The following is a 14,581-nucleotide window of genomic DNA, read 5'->3' on the forward strand; positions in this document are numbered from 1 at the left end:
TGTGTGTGTGTGTTCGGTTACACACACGCCAGAAGATGAAAGGGCTGGGCAGCAGCCGTGGCAGTGCAATAAAAGCGGCGGAGGTGGACGCATTAGGGCTGCAAATATCTGCTCATTAACACACAGCCATCCTCTCAGGCTGTGTGTGTGCATGCACATGTGTGCGTGAGTGTATGTGTGTGTGTGTGGGTACGTGTGTGTGTGTGTGTGCGTGTGTTGAGGAGATCTATAGGTCATTACAGTAACAAGCGACTCAGCCCCCAGGTCAGACGCCATTAGTTGCAAAAGAATGAAGCTGGAGTGGCGGTGCCGGACTCTTCCCCCCGCCGCCGCCGCCGCCGCCGCCGCCGCCGCCACGGCGACTCAGACAGGGGAGCCAATCACAGGACGGAAGACAGAGAGAGAGTGAAGAAGGGATGGAAGCAGAGCAGAACGGTTATCTCTGCCTCTCCAATGCTGAGGTGATGATTATGGATGAAGGTCGTTACACATTCAGACTATTTAGAACGTCGTCTTAGCATATGAGCGCCTCCCACGCACACACACACACACATACACACACACACACACGCATACACACACACACACCTCGGGGGGGTGCTGTCCATCATCCTCCTGAGCCAATCACGGGAGTGCATGCCCCCCCTTCCCAGTTTTTGCACGTTTCCCCCTTAAAAGTAGATTTTGAAGAAGGAGCAATTCCAGGAATTTGACCCCACCGGCCACCCTGCTGTGACCACATGACCGCGAGGGCGGCTGCTGATTGGCTGTTCGTCGTTACGGAGGATTCTCATTGGACAGCAACGGCAGGGTGCAGCTGGGGGGCGGGGTGGGTGTAGGGGTGGGGTGCGTGTGACCCTTTCCCGTGAACTTGGCGCCACGCCGCCAACGAGCCCGGCGCCACGATGGCGGCCCGTCGCCATAGCAACGCAGCCGATGCTCCCGAGTCTCCTGGAACCTTCCTTCCTCCCCGATTTATTTTTCATCCATTACGCACTGCACACCCTAGCTTTCTCCGTGGACGACGGGCCACGTGTGTGTGTGCGTGCGTGTGTGTGTGTGTGTGTGTGTGTGTGTGCGTTTCCATGGCAACGGCCAAACATCAAAACACATCCCACTTGTCTCCTAGACCCCGATCGAGAGGGACAACTTGGTTGCTAAGAGGGATCCAGGTGGAGGAGGACGGGGTCAATTGTGTCACAGTGCGTTCGATTTCGCCGCGGTAACAGTGCCACGTGCACGAGGACGTCCACGTGGACTTACTCTGGACTGTCTATATAACCATCTCCGTCTACTTAATGTGATGAGTCAGACAGACGACGGGAAGTGGGGTGGAACACACATACATGAACACACACACACACACACACACACTTAAGTCACTTTTCTTCAGAGCCCCCTCCGCTGCAGGTGAAGCAGGGGACAGCACGGCATCTGTGTGTGTGTGTGTGTGTGTGTGAGTGCGTGTGTGTGTGTGTGTGTGTGTGTGTGCGCGAATGCAGGTTTTTGGCGTCAGCGAATTGTAACACATGGACACCTGGGGGGAAAAAAAAAAAAAAGCATCTAATTTTGTCACCATTCACCAGATGAATCAACCAATCAAATTGGGGCTGTGGGTTAGGGGGCGGGGCAAAGACTCTGGGTGCCAGGGGCGGGGCTGGAGGTGAAAAGATGGCATGAGATGTGGTGGGTAGCAAGTGAGAGGAAGTGCTGAGAGATGGACTGAGAGATGGAAAAAGAAAGAGAGGTTGGGAGGGAGAGGAGGGTTACAGGGGGAGGAGAAGTGACAACCTCAAATTAAATTCCCATCATGTCAGCGTGGAACAGAATTCAATAGTGTTTATTGGCAGCCCCTGGCCTGGGGGAAATTACATTCTGAGGCGGAGCATGGCATGAATGCACACACACACGCATGCGCGCACACACACATAGAGTCTAGGAGGTGGGGGGGGTGTGCAGCGTACTCGCGTGCACGAAGATGGACTCGCCAATTTATTGTACACGACACTGTATGTTCTGATACCACGGAAAGGAGATGTCCTCTGGTCGACTAGCGGTTCCCCCCTTCAGTACGCATGCTATTTGTGTGTGTGTGCGTGTGTGTGTGTGTGTGTGTGTGTGTGTGTTCACACTACTCAGCTTTTCTGTGAGTTTTTTTTTTACCTGCCCCCCCCCTCGACCCTCGTCTAACCTCTTACAGCAGCGGCGCAAGTTAGCAGCTAGTCGTTCTGCAGTTATTAAAGCTAATATATGCTAAATGATAAGTATGCAAAGGGGGCGGAGCCTCTTGTCAGTCCTCCATGTAGCATCCCGTGCGTTGTTGGGGAGCTAGCAGAGGTCTAGCTAAGCAGTGCTGAAGTTGCGGGGAGCTGGTGCTGCACGGTATGCTCAGGCACAAACAGCAAATGGCGCAGGGAAGACTAAGACAACATGGCGTCGGTAGAACCGGTTCAAGGAATTCTCTGTCCGCATTACGGTGTGTGTTTAATGGCGGCACAGACCGCCGCCATTTATGGCGCCGCCGCTGTCCTGGAAGGTACGCTTCCACCAACTCCTCAACCGGTGCCGTCTTTGTCGTGGCCAATCAGGTGTTCTTGCTCCTCGAACTCTTAATGTAACTGTCCGACTCCGTCTCGCGGCTTCCACTCCTCTTCCTCTTCCTTCCATCCCATCAACGCTCTGGTGTTTGTCTTCCTCTCCCCCCACCAGGAGCGATCAGAGAGGGCTTTGGGATGCTCGCTGGAGGATCTGAAGGCCCTGTTCTACTGCGAGCTGTGCGACAAGCAGTACCTCCGGCACCAGGAGTTTGACAACCACATCAACTCCTACGACCACGCGCACAAACAGGTACGGATGCAGAGGAGGACGCTATCTCTGAACACCAGCCTTCATAGCTTCTTCTCCTTCTTCATCTTCTTCTCTTTGGGTACCACATCGCCTCCTACCCTCAATCATAGAAGATTGGATTTGCAGCAGCTTCAGTAACGACCGATCCGTGACCGATTGCCGGTATTGCCCGATTCGAGAAGTCCGAAGTCCAAATCCTCCGCACAGAACCAATAACCGGCAGAAAAAACAGGGAGCTAAGGTGACACATCAACGCTAAGCTAGGCTTCACGGTGGATTAGCATCACAAAGCGATCCAGCGAACGAAAGCGCTTCTTCAGGAGGAACACGTAAATACAAATCCCGCTAAGACCCAGATGCTAATTGGAAATGAGGTGGGATTTAAGGGGTATTGATCGACCACCCGCTCCCTGCACCCCTGGGGGTGCGACACGGTCCGGGGTTTGTAATGCTAACGAAACTAGCTTCGGTAAAAGCGAAATATTCTGCTTTCCCGGTAAGTGGGCCATTAGGCAGCGCGCCTGCTTCCCGCTTTCACTTCCATTTTCCATCGCAGACCGCCGCCACTCCGGCCTAACAAGCCCAAGGTTCCTGTGTTACCAAACAGCCCAACACACACACACACACACACACACACACGGATGTCTGCGGCTGCCACACACTTGTCCTTAAACACATCGGCCTCCCACTCCCCGGCGCCCACGCCCCACGGGGGAAGCAAACGTTAAATATGGCCGCTTCCTCGCCGTCATTGTTCTTCGGGAGAATGAATTGGAGCAACTGTGGGCTAATGTTAGCGCTTTGTTTTAGCCAGCGGCGAGAACATGAAACAAGCTGCATGAGGCGCTGAGCTGACAGTAGCCACTGGCGCTGAATCTGTGTGTGTGTGGGGGGGGGGGGGGGGGGGGGGTGAACACACACACACACACACACACAGCAGACAGCAGATGAAATTCTAGCTGAAGACAGCTCCCCTGCAGGAGTATTGGCTTTGGAGAAAGGAAGCTGATTGCGATGGCTGCCTCCCCGCCTTAGCGTCGATTCGGGGGGGATGGACGCGTCTGAACGCCGCGCTTTATTAGTGTTTAGCATCCGTCGCTACGACGAATACACCCCCCCGCCTCCAACCTTGCAACTAAAAGAGCAATCAACCCATTAGCGTGGCCGCTAACCTGCTAGCGAGGTCGACATCCTCCTCCAATCAGGTGTGACTCAGCCGGAGCGACCTCGGCCCCGAACGCATCCGAGGGAATATCGATCGGGGGGCTTCGACACGGGGATTGGGCTTCACGGCGCGCCGCGAGCTGGGCGCGGCGGAGAGCGTGACTAATATCACCTCCCGTCGTGGAGGACTTGACATCATCCACACACACGCGCACACACACTCGACAACCCCTTTAAAGTGGGGGAAAGTGTTCCGCCTGCGATTTTGTCGGGCTCTAAATTTAGCTCCAGGTTCGCCTGCAGTGGGTGCCGGTATTTAAAGGGAGAACAATAAGCGACGCCGCGGAAGAGGAGGAGGAGGAATTGATCCTCCGCGAGGCGGCACACGTCTGGGTGAATGTTTGCGTGCACCGACGAGCGAATGCTAGCATGTCGTGCTAATGGCGTTTCCTATAAGTGTCGATTGCGATTGGCCCGGGGCGAACCCGCCTCTCGTCCAATCGCAGCCGGGATCGGCTCCCGCGCCCCTGAGCGACGGATGAATGAATGAATGTATGAACGTCCCATCCTTCCGTTCCTCTTCTTCACTCTGATCTTCCCGTCCTCTTTCACGCTACATGAATATTTCCCATACAATGAATGTTGCATCAAAGCTCCCCCCAACCCTTCACTGAAGCTAACGTGCACAAGCGCGGCTCCTGCGCCACGCAACGCTCTTGAGGGATCCAAACTCGCGAGTGCTGCTCCGCCGGCACGTGCCTGACGCCTCCTGCGATAGCGGGGAGTGTTAAGCATCGCGCGATAATGCGGGAAGACAACTGTTTGTGTAAGACTCAGCGGAGATTAACCTGACGACTGTCATCCGCGGCGCCAGATCTCAGGAGTGGGGGGGTCGGGGGGGCATAAATAAACCCACTATTCACTGTACCGATGAACGCCAATAGCGCCATAGGACCAAGTTCCAAATAGACCGGAACATACCATTCATTTCATTGGATGGATTGCAGGAAATAGATGTTGGGGGGTGGGGGGGCTGGAGATTGGGAGAACCCCCCCGCCTCCGCCGCCGCCGCCGCCGCCGCCGCCCCCCTCCAATGCTGCTAGAAAGACACACTCAGAAAGGAAGAAAGAAAAAGGCACCGACATGTGCACACCTGCCAAGCAGGGATAAAGGAGGGATTAGAGTGTGTCAGAAAAGGAAATCAGAGAGAGAGGGGCATGAATCATTGTTTCCCCTCCAGAGGGTTGGCGCACCTATAGCGGTGCGGCCGTAGTTTTACATAAGTGCGACACGTGCACGAGCGCACACATGCGCAACTCGGGGTAAATTGGATCATCTCGTCCCCCCGGAACACCCAGTCCCTTTTAGAGGGACTCCCTTCGGAACTTGCCCGGCGTCTCGGTATGCTCCGAGGCAATTGTTTGGTGCACGTACGTCCGAAGGGCTCACGCTCGCGGGCTCTCTCTCGGGTTTCGACTTCCAGGTGACTCGCGGCGTCTCCGGGTGGAGGTCGGTGCCGAAAGTGGGCCGACACTTTCCTCGGCGCAGAAAAGATGTAGCGTCGTCAAACCACTTGTTGGGTCGCGGTACGTTTTTGACTCTTTGGGACTTGGGCTCGTCTTCAGAAGGTCAGGAAACGATGGGTTCCGGGCTGATTGGTGCTCAACCTGGATGACGTGGGTGCTTTGAAAGCCGCCTAAGAAGAATCCAACTCAAATTCCATACAAGGATCTCTCCTCCTCCAGAGGAACCTTTTAGTTCTGCATTCCCACAGGCAGTAAGGGACCTCAGGAGGCAATGAAGTGACGCAAGTGACGTGCACCTTCTGCTCCACACTGCAAAACTGACCACTGAAGGAAAAAAAGGACGACATTGACACCATGGAGCTGGAAGTTGCCACAATCATCGACCATCAGATGGTTGAAGTGCTTCACCGTGTGAAGAACCCCGTTAGCCGTTAGCTAACTGGACTTATTCTGGTCCAAAATGTCGATGTTCCTCTGCGAGACCTCCGAGACCTAATCTTGCCTTGTGTTTCCTCCCTTCTTTGTCCTGTTCTTCTGGGCTTCTTCACAACAACCCTCCTCGGTCCTCCCGTTTCCATGCGGCGCTTGAACCCCTCGCCCGCCTCAGCGGCTGAAGGAGCTCAAGCAGCGGGAGTTCGCTCGCAACGTGGCCTCCAAGTCATGGAAGGACCAGCGTAAACAGGAGAAGGCTCTGCGGCGCCTGCACCAGCTCGCGAGGCTACAGCAGGACACTCAGCGGTGAGTGTGTGTGTGTGTGTGTGTGTGTGTGTGTGTGTGTGTGTGTGTCCGGAGGGTTTAGAAGCATGTCACATCCAGTCAGTGCTTCTCAGACTTGACGGATGCACTCGTTTGACCCGGGCGGCCACAGGTGAGTAAATAGAACATGAGGGCGCTGCTCTCCTAGGGAGCAGCCAGCTGGTAGGAGACCAAGAGGAGGTCACCACCACCACCACCACCACCGCCACCTCTGGGTGTGTAGATGTTTGGTAATCGGGCGCCGTGACAACAAGACACCGTGCGCTTATCAGGTTAATTGCACCTCGCCCCCTGTTGGATTCACCTCCAATCAGGGGACAACTTACATGGCCGCCTCCTCTCATTGCAGAGCTCAGAGGAGGCCTTGCGGGGTCCGGAGCACAGTCCGGGTGGTGAGCCAGCAGCGAGACCCGGACCCAAGGGACGGGCGCCCCGGGGACGAAGCCCCGTCCGTCGCCCAAGCACCACTCAGGCGCCTCCGCGGGGAACAATGGCAATCTGCGCCTCGGGTCCCTCCGGCGCAGACAGGCTACCCGGCACCTCCTGCAGGGGGCGCCAAGCCCTCCCTGAGCCTGAAGGCGCCGCCCGCCGGGCAGGGAAGGGTTGGCGGCCGGCTGGGCGTGTCCTTCTGCTTCTCGCGCAGGGGTCCTCGGCTGGAGCCGTCTGCCTCCGTCTTCTCAGACCAGGAGGAGGAGGAGAGGGAGAAGAGGGAGCGAATGAAGGAGAGGATCAGGGGGATCCTGGAGGACATGGACAGGGAGGCGTCCGAGAGGAAAGGCGGCAAGGGGAAACCGGCGGAGGCAGCGAAAGACACCGAGGCTGAAGGAGGAGGTGCGGTGGAGGGGGACTCTCCTGCCCTCGGTAGCCCGGGCTGTGACGACTGGGGCGCAGCGCTACAGGACAGTGAGCTCGCCGACGGTGAGGATGGCGGCGACGGCGTCCGTGTGCTGGCAAAGGACGGGTCCACGCGCCTGCCGTGGCCCGCCGGTTTGCTTCAGTTCACCGAGTCCCAGCCTCGAGTCTCGTACAGCTGCAACCCACTCTGCAAGCGGCGGCGGCGGCGGCGGTCAGACGCGAGCACGCCGGGCGCTCCTTACTGCTTGCAGAAGCATACAAGTCAGCGCCGGCAGCAGGAGGAGGACGTGGAGGCGGAAGGGTACTTTCTCCAGAAGGACAACCAAAGTTTGGAGGAAGGATCAGGGGCAGCAAGGGTGAAGGACTGTCCAAGGACGGCCTCCTCCTTGACCGAATGCTCCGACTCAAACCCCCACAATCCTGGGGAGGCGGGATGGGCAGGGGAAGGGGCGGAGAAGGAGAATGCGATAGGTAAGAGCCACCCGGGGAGGCGCAGAGTGAGGAGCGTGGTCTCCACGGTGACTGCCGTGGGGACTTGGGGGAGGAAGAGAAGGCTGGAGGAGGGCGGCGATGTGAGGAAGAGGAGGAGGAGGAAGGCCGGGGGAGAGGGCTGCAGCTGCGTTCTTGGGAGGTCTGGAGCTGCTGCTGTCGGGAGGAGGAAGAAGAAGAAGAAGAAGAAGAAGAGGAGGAGGTCTTGCAGGAGATATGGGACTGATTCGCAGCTGCGGGCCGATGATCCGCTCACCGGACAGGAAAAGGGTTGTGGCGAGAGGAGGAGCGGGAGGGGAGGCGGCGCCGCAACACCGTGGCCTCCTCACTATCCCTTCCCCACCTTCTCCCCCGGCCGTAACTCCAAAGTGTTCTGGGAAAGGGGTCACTATGGCGACCCGGAGGGTTTCGTCATCTGCGGTCGACCGGACGACAGCCCGGCGAGGAGGAGGACGCGCCCCCGTCACGCGGCGTGGGAGTGGGCGGGGCCTCCGAGGAGCAGGGAGTGGAGCGGGGAGGACTCGGACTGGGACGGGTGCAGCGGCGACAGCTGGAGCTCCAGACTCCCGCCGGGTCCGGAGTGGTGGAGCGGCGGCGGCCGCGGCAGCCCGCGCTCCTGCAGCCCCTGCAGCAGCAGCAGTGTGTCGGAGCTGAGCTGGGGGTGGAGCAGGAGTAGCACCTGCTCGGGGGCGGGGCTAGCCGGGACGTCGCCGCGGGTCTCGTCCGGGGCGAAGAAGACGAGCGGCGCCACCTCAGGGTCATGTAGCCTCGCCTCGCTCCCCTCAGGTGTGAACGCCGACCAGGATGACAGCTGTCAATCACAACCCAAGAGGTCACGGCCCGCCGCCGCCGCCGCCGCCGCGGTGCCTCCGAAACCGCCGCGGACGCTACTCCTCCCTCTCATCGGGAAGCTGCCCGCCATCCAGAGGAAGGCCAGGAGGGAGAAGGAGAGGAGCCAGGAGAAGGAGGACGCGGAGGACGGGGACGCCAAGGGCGGCGAGGCGGAGGCGGGGGCGGAGCCTGAGGAGCGGCGGCCTGGCGGAGGTGCGGCTCCGCCTCTTAGCTTCACGCCGGAGGAGATGAACAAGTACCGCGTCCTGCAGGAGCAGGCCAGGGAGCACATGCAGAAGGTTCTGGAGCGGACTCACGGCGGCGCCGAGGAAGCCGACGAGCCGTTCGCCCACGAGGCCCGGCGCCATCGCCCCGAGCAGGCTCCGCCTCCAGCGGCGGGACACCGCCTCCCAGAGGGTCCGGCGCCAGTGGAGACTTTCTCTCAACCGCCTCGCCTCCCGCCTCTTCCGCTGACCCCTCCCCTCGCCGGCCTCCATCACATCCTCCTGCAGAGCTCCGCCCCCTCCTCGCCGTCGCCCGCCGTCGTCCACCCTCAGCTTCCGGCGCTCCACCCTCAGCGTTACCTCCACCTCCCCGCCTTCGCCGTCTCCTCCATCTTCCCCTCCGTGCTCCTCTCCCACCACCCCGTCCCCCTGCTGCCGCTCGGCCCCGCCCTCCACGCCGCCGCCCTCCGACCCCTCGGCCATATTGTGGCCCTGCAGCCCCTCGGGGGCGGAGCCTGGAGCGCCAGGCTGCCACAGAAGGCGCTATGATACCGATGGAGGTCGGAGAGTTTGAGAGGAAGAGACGATCAAATGGGGCTGTATCAGTTCTTTTACTAGCACTAGCTCCCGTTACTGTTCACGTTAGCGCTCACACACACACACACACACACACACACACACACACACACACACGGATGACCCCCACCCCCCCATTCAGCATTAAAAAATATCTGAAAACGAACGCCGCTTTCTGGCTCTTCTGTAAATCCGCAATTCACGCCGCACGGTGAAAAACATACGTGGCGAAGGGGGCGGGGCTTGATTCGGCGTGATTTTTCACAGCGGCGGGATGATGATGCATGGCGGTTCATTGGGGTGGGGGGTGTGGCTCAAACCCGCACGCCGTTCCCATCTGACCTTTGGACGGAGAAGAGGAGGCGCGCGGAGAAAAACATCCTGCGTCATTAATCAAACGGCGGTTACCGCGGCGACGCATGGCGGCGGTGAGGAGCTGCCGTCCAGATGGTCGCGACCCGGGATGCTCTGCGGGAGTGGATTGATTTGCTCATCCGTGACGCCGGTGGAGCTGGCGTGAGCTTGGCGGAGGGGGCGGGGCTTGATAGAGGGGGCGGGGCTTACCGGCGAGGGGTGACCCAAACACAGGAAGCACGGGCGCTGAATGGGAACGCAAGTCCGCCCCTGCAGCTCCATTAATTAGAGCGCCATTCCTCGCTCTGCACCGTGTGACCCCTGAGCGAGCGTGTGTGTGTGTGTGTGTGTGTGTGTGTGTGTGTGTGTGTGCGCACGAGAGAATCCCTATCTTTCTCCGCAAGACAGGAGATCAAACAGACTCTGTGAAATATAGAGCAGCAATAATTAGCAGCTGTTACAGCATCAAACCACTCTATCTCTCTCTCACACACACACACACACACACACACACACACACACACACACACACACTTGTCCCAAAGTTGGATGTAGGGGATGCTCAAACTCTCGGCATCTACAAGTGAGAAGCGCTATCTGTGGAATCGTTCTCGAAAAAGTCGTTTTACAGCGGCCATCTTGGATGCGCGGGGTGGGGGGGGGTAGGGGGTCACATGACCACGATCCAGGGGAGCGACCAATCAGCAGTCGGCGCCCACAGTTGCCAACCCACCTGCGTCTACCGGCACGACAAGGAATGACTGGAAGGCGTGGAGGCGCGGAGTGCTAGGAGCTAGCGGCAACGCTATGCGCTAGACGGACGTTTCCCCGGCAACCAGGATCTTCGTTATCAAAATAGAGGGCGCAGGGCGAAGTCAGACACCGGGTCACGTGGCGGCGAGTAATCACTGCGCCGCTGTATTTTCTGTCAGTGACTGATTAAATCATTACAGCCTTGGAAATTCGCTCCCCGGCGTGTTGATGCGCCGCCGCCGCTCGTGTGTGCGTGCGTGCACGTGTGCGCGTGTGCACACACGCCGCGCTGTCAGTTGATTTATGACGGCGGGTAAGCAGTTTCCTCAGTCAATCGCGATGGAGAATTAATGAGGTATAAAATCTGAGGCTGCAGAGGTCCGGAATGCCCAACAGGCTCCGCCTCTCACCGCCAGGTTGCCGGTGAAGGTGGATGCGCCTTGGAAACAGGGAAGGTGGAGGTGAAGATCAACATGAGAAAGGCCAAAATGGGTCAAATGTACCCACAGCTGTACTTTAAGGCAAGGAGGGCAGGGGGACAAGTGGTCAGGTCATCAGGTGGACAAGTAGTCCGTTGGTCAGGAGGTCGGGCGGTCAGTCAGGTAGTCTGATGACCGGGTAGTCAAGTGGTTTGGTGGACAGGAGGTCAGATGGTCAGGAAGTCAGGTGGACAAGTAGTCTGTTGGTCAGGAGGTCGGGTGATCAGTCAGGTAGTCTGATGACCGGGTAGTCAAGTAGTCCGTTGCTCAGGAGGTCAGGCGGACAAGTAGTCCGTTGGGGTCAGGGGTCAATTGGTCAGTCAGTCAGGTGGACAAGTAGTCCATTGGTCAGGAGGTTGGGTAGTCAGTTAGTCAGGTAGTCAAGTGGTCAGATGATCAGGTGGACAAGTAGGCCGTTAGTCAGGAGGTCGGGTGATCAGTCAGGTAGTCTGATGACCGGGTAGTCAAGTGGTTTGGTGGACAGGAGGTCAGATGGTCAGGAAGTCAGGCGGACAAGTAGTCCGTTGGTCAGGAGGTTGGGCGGTCAGTCTGGTAGTCTGATGATCGGGTAGTCAAGTTGTCTGGTGGTCAGGAGGTCAGATGGTCAGGAAGTCAGGAGGTCAAGCGGACAAGTAGTCCGTTGGGTAAGGAGGTTGGGTAGTCAGTCAGGTAGTCTGATGATCGGGTAGTCAAGTGGTTTGGTGGTCAGGAGGTTAGATGGTTAAGTGGTCAGGTAGTCAAGTGGTCAGATGGTCAGGAAGTCAGGTGGTCAGGTGGTCTGTTGGTAAGGAGGTCAGGGGTCAATTGGTCATTCGGTCAGGTGGACAAATAGTCCGTTGGTCAGGAGGTCGGGCGATCAGTTGGTCAGGTTGTCAAGTGGTCAGGTGATCAGGTGGACAAGTAGTCCATTGGTCAGGAGGTCCGGCGGTCAGTCAGGTACTCTGATGATCGGGTAGTCAAGTTGTCTGGTGGTCAGGACGTCAGATGGTCAGGAAGTCAGGAGGAAAAGTAGTCCGTTAATCAAGAGGTCAAGAGGTCAAGAGGTCAGGAGCTCATCAGTCAACTGGTGCCAGGAGGTCCTCCTGACGTTCACCAAAAGCGGGTTTGGGGATTTTTTCGAGATGCTTTAAAATTCGCCATCCTAAATCCAGGAAACCCGGCCTCTCTTCCTGCCGGCCTCACTTCCTGCCGGCCTCACTTCCTGCCGGTGGGTGTCGGGGTCGCCGTCCGCTCGTTGCGTAGGAACCAGCAAGTCCCCCCCCCCCCCTAAAATGGTGATTAGCCGGTTCGGAAGGCACGACGATACACAACTCCACAGAGCCGCCCAAGGACACAAACTTACGGCGCACAAAAACACACACACACACACACATCCACGCATGCGCACGACACACACGGGCACGCACATGGAGGTGTAATAGGGTGTAATTTAGGGGGGCTGTAACGCTGAAATGTGACGGCGGGTTGTAAGACGGCATGGCTAATTCCCGGGTTGCCGTTATCTCCGAAAGACAGATGTTCCCACCAAAGATTATTGTGAACGCACACACACACACACACAAACACACACGTGCACGCGGAGATGTATAAACATAGCGGGGCCTCAAACGGCGGAGGTCTAAACCGGGGCCTATTGAGCAAAAAACAACGATCAATGATGAAGAGTCCCTGAGAGTTAATTATGAGATATAATGAGAAAACGCCTGCGAGGCGGCGCCAAGTTCCTCCTGGAGGAGAAAGAGAAGAGTTTGTCTGCAGACTTCGACCGTCGGCGCCGATCGATCCGAGGGGGAAATGCGCGTTTTTTGTTTTTTTTTCCTCCAATCGGGCGCGACGCCACAAGACCGTAGCTTTAACCTCCGGAGGTCGGTCGCTGCCGGAAAAAGCCGGCCCACTTCCTGTCCCGCTTCCTGCGCAAAGGATGCAACCATCTCCAACCATCTTCTCCAACCATCTTCTCCAACCTTCTCCAACCTTCCGTCCCCTCGTCACGCTCCCGTCTAACCAGGGTTTCACTTCCGAGTCTCCGCTTCTCATTATTTCCCGTTTAATCCCGTCGGAAGAGGGAAGTAAGGGGACGACCCCCTTCTTTTTCTGCTTCTTTTATTTTAATTAGGTTGACTGTACGTGTGCACGCCAGGCCGGGGTGTGTGTGTGCGCGCGCCCGACGTGCACGCTCTTTTGACTGTATGTCGGCGATTAGGTCGCCAATCAGGCCGCCGCCGTGACAACACGTGCATTTTAAAGCTGCTAATCCAGGATTAACCTCCCTCACCCCCCCCACCCCATCATCTCATTAACACTGCTTATAAAAGAAAAACACACACACACACATACACACATATAAATACTAATTATGGGCTGGTTGCCCTGGAGACAGGGCGGGATGCTGCTCTGGACTACAAAGATGGCTTCAAACGCGGGTGAGAGAGTTCCGGACGGTGAAGGAAGCCGTTCCGAAGTTCACGTGGCATTTCCGATATTTCGGATAAACTTCTTCACGAGCGTACGATGTTTTTTCACGGGCCGCGAGGTAGGTAGAAGCGACTGACTTACCGTGTGATGGTTTCCATGGCGACGCCAGCTCGTCATTGCGGCCCACCTTTGAAGCCGCCTGCGAGACAGGAAAAAAAAGGGGTCATCACGAGGCGGAGGAGTCAAGGTCGATTTAAATTTTTTAAAAAACGAGCACGAAAACCAAAGTCGTGACTTAAAGGATCGGCGTCACGACGGCGCCCGGCGGCGCCGTGACAGCGCTCATTTCCACCCGCTGCCGACTTTGCTTAATAAAACAAACGGAGAGCGACACAGAAATGGCGTTGGGTGTCATCTGAGCCGCCCCGCCGGCGCAGGAGTCAATATTTGACTTCCTTTAAATATACAGCGCGTGGGCTGATGAGGCAAAATGTCAAGAAAGTTAGCGAGTTCGCTAGCCGGTGGGTCGGAGGAAGAGGAGGGTCATGCAGGGTAACTCCAGCCAATCGGTAACGTTTTCATCCACATGGGGGCGGCCGAAGGTTCTCCGACTTGTGGACTTTGTACTCGAGATCCGCTTCTTTGCGGACGATGCGGTTGTGTCGGCGTCGTCCGACCGTGACCTCCGGGGTGACAATCTGGACCTCCTCCGCCTGGAGAAGGTGGGAGCGCCCAAAGTGGAGGAGCTCAAGAATCTCAAGGTCTTGCTGAGGTGAGAGGAGAGAACGGAGCCACAGGTGGATTTGGTGGAGGACTCGGGAGCTGAAGGGAGGAGGTCTTGATCTACCGGTGGATCCATCTCCTCTCCGGTTGCCAGCTGTGGGATCAAGAGCAGAGGAGCCAGGAGGCACCTGGTTTGAGGTTCTAGGTAGGTCCTACCAAGAGGAGACCCAAGGGAAAACCGAAAATGAGCTGGTCTACGACCGGCAGAAGATGGACCTTCGCGGTATGCTCGGTAAGGGAGAGAGGTTGGCGGAGAAGGTCAGGAGGCCACGGGTTTGGAGAACAACCCCACTCCCCCATCCGTTTCAGGAGAAGTAAAAGCTGGAGGCCTAGACCTTGTGGGCGGCGCCATATTTGTTTGGGTCAGATTAGATTAGCTTGTAGCCTTCAGAGCCAGAGATGGAATCAAGGTACCCTCCAGAACATCCACCCCTCTTCACCTCCAACAACTCTCCGGCGACATGCAGGTGAGAGAACGGGCGGAGGACGGCGAGACGGCCCCGGGGGGGATGGAGGCTGGAGTTATTC

The 14,581-nt window shown here is 57.6% G+C and overlaps 1 protein-coding gene across 1 annotated transcript in view; it reads left to right on the plus strand.

Annotated features, from left to right (window-relative positions):
• The window catches only part of znf804b (zinc finger protein 804B), a 16,933-nt gene extending 7,501 nt beyond the window's left edge, over positions 1-9,432 (plus strand). Inside the window, exons 2-4 of the mRNA XM_086155924.1 lie at positions 2,710-2,847; positions 6,146-6,276; positions 6,644-9,432. Coding sequence (XP_086012050.1) covers positions 2,710-2,847; positions 6,146-6,276; positions 6,644-9,242 — 2,868 coding nt within the window. The 3' untranslated portion in view covers positions 9,243-9,432. The remainder of the gene's footprint in view (positions 1-2,709; positions 2,848-6,145; positions 6,277-6,643) is intronic.
• Positions 9,433-14,581: the final 5,149 nt, after the last annotated feature.

This window comes from Fistularia commersonii, chromosome 11 (genome assembly GCF_037954325.1).
Source record: "Fistularia commersonii isolate RoL2024-O1a breed Wild chromosome 11, RoL_Fcom_v1.0, whole genome shotgun sequence".
Classification (NCBI taxonomy): Eukaryota; Metazoa; Chordata; class Actinopteri; order Syngnathiformes; family Fistulariidae; genus Fistularia; species Fistularia commersonii.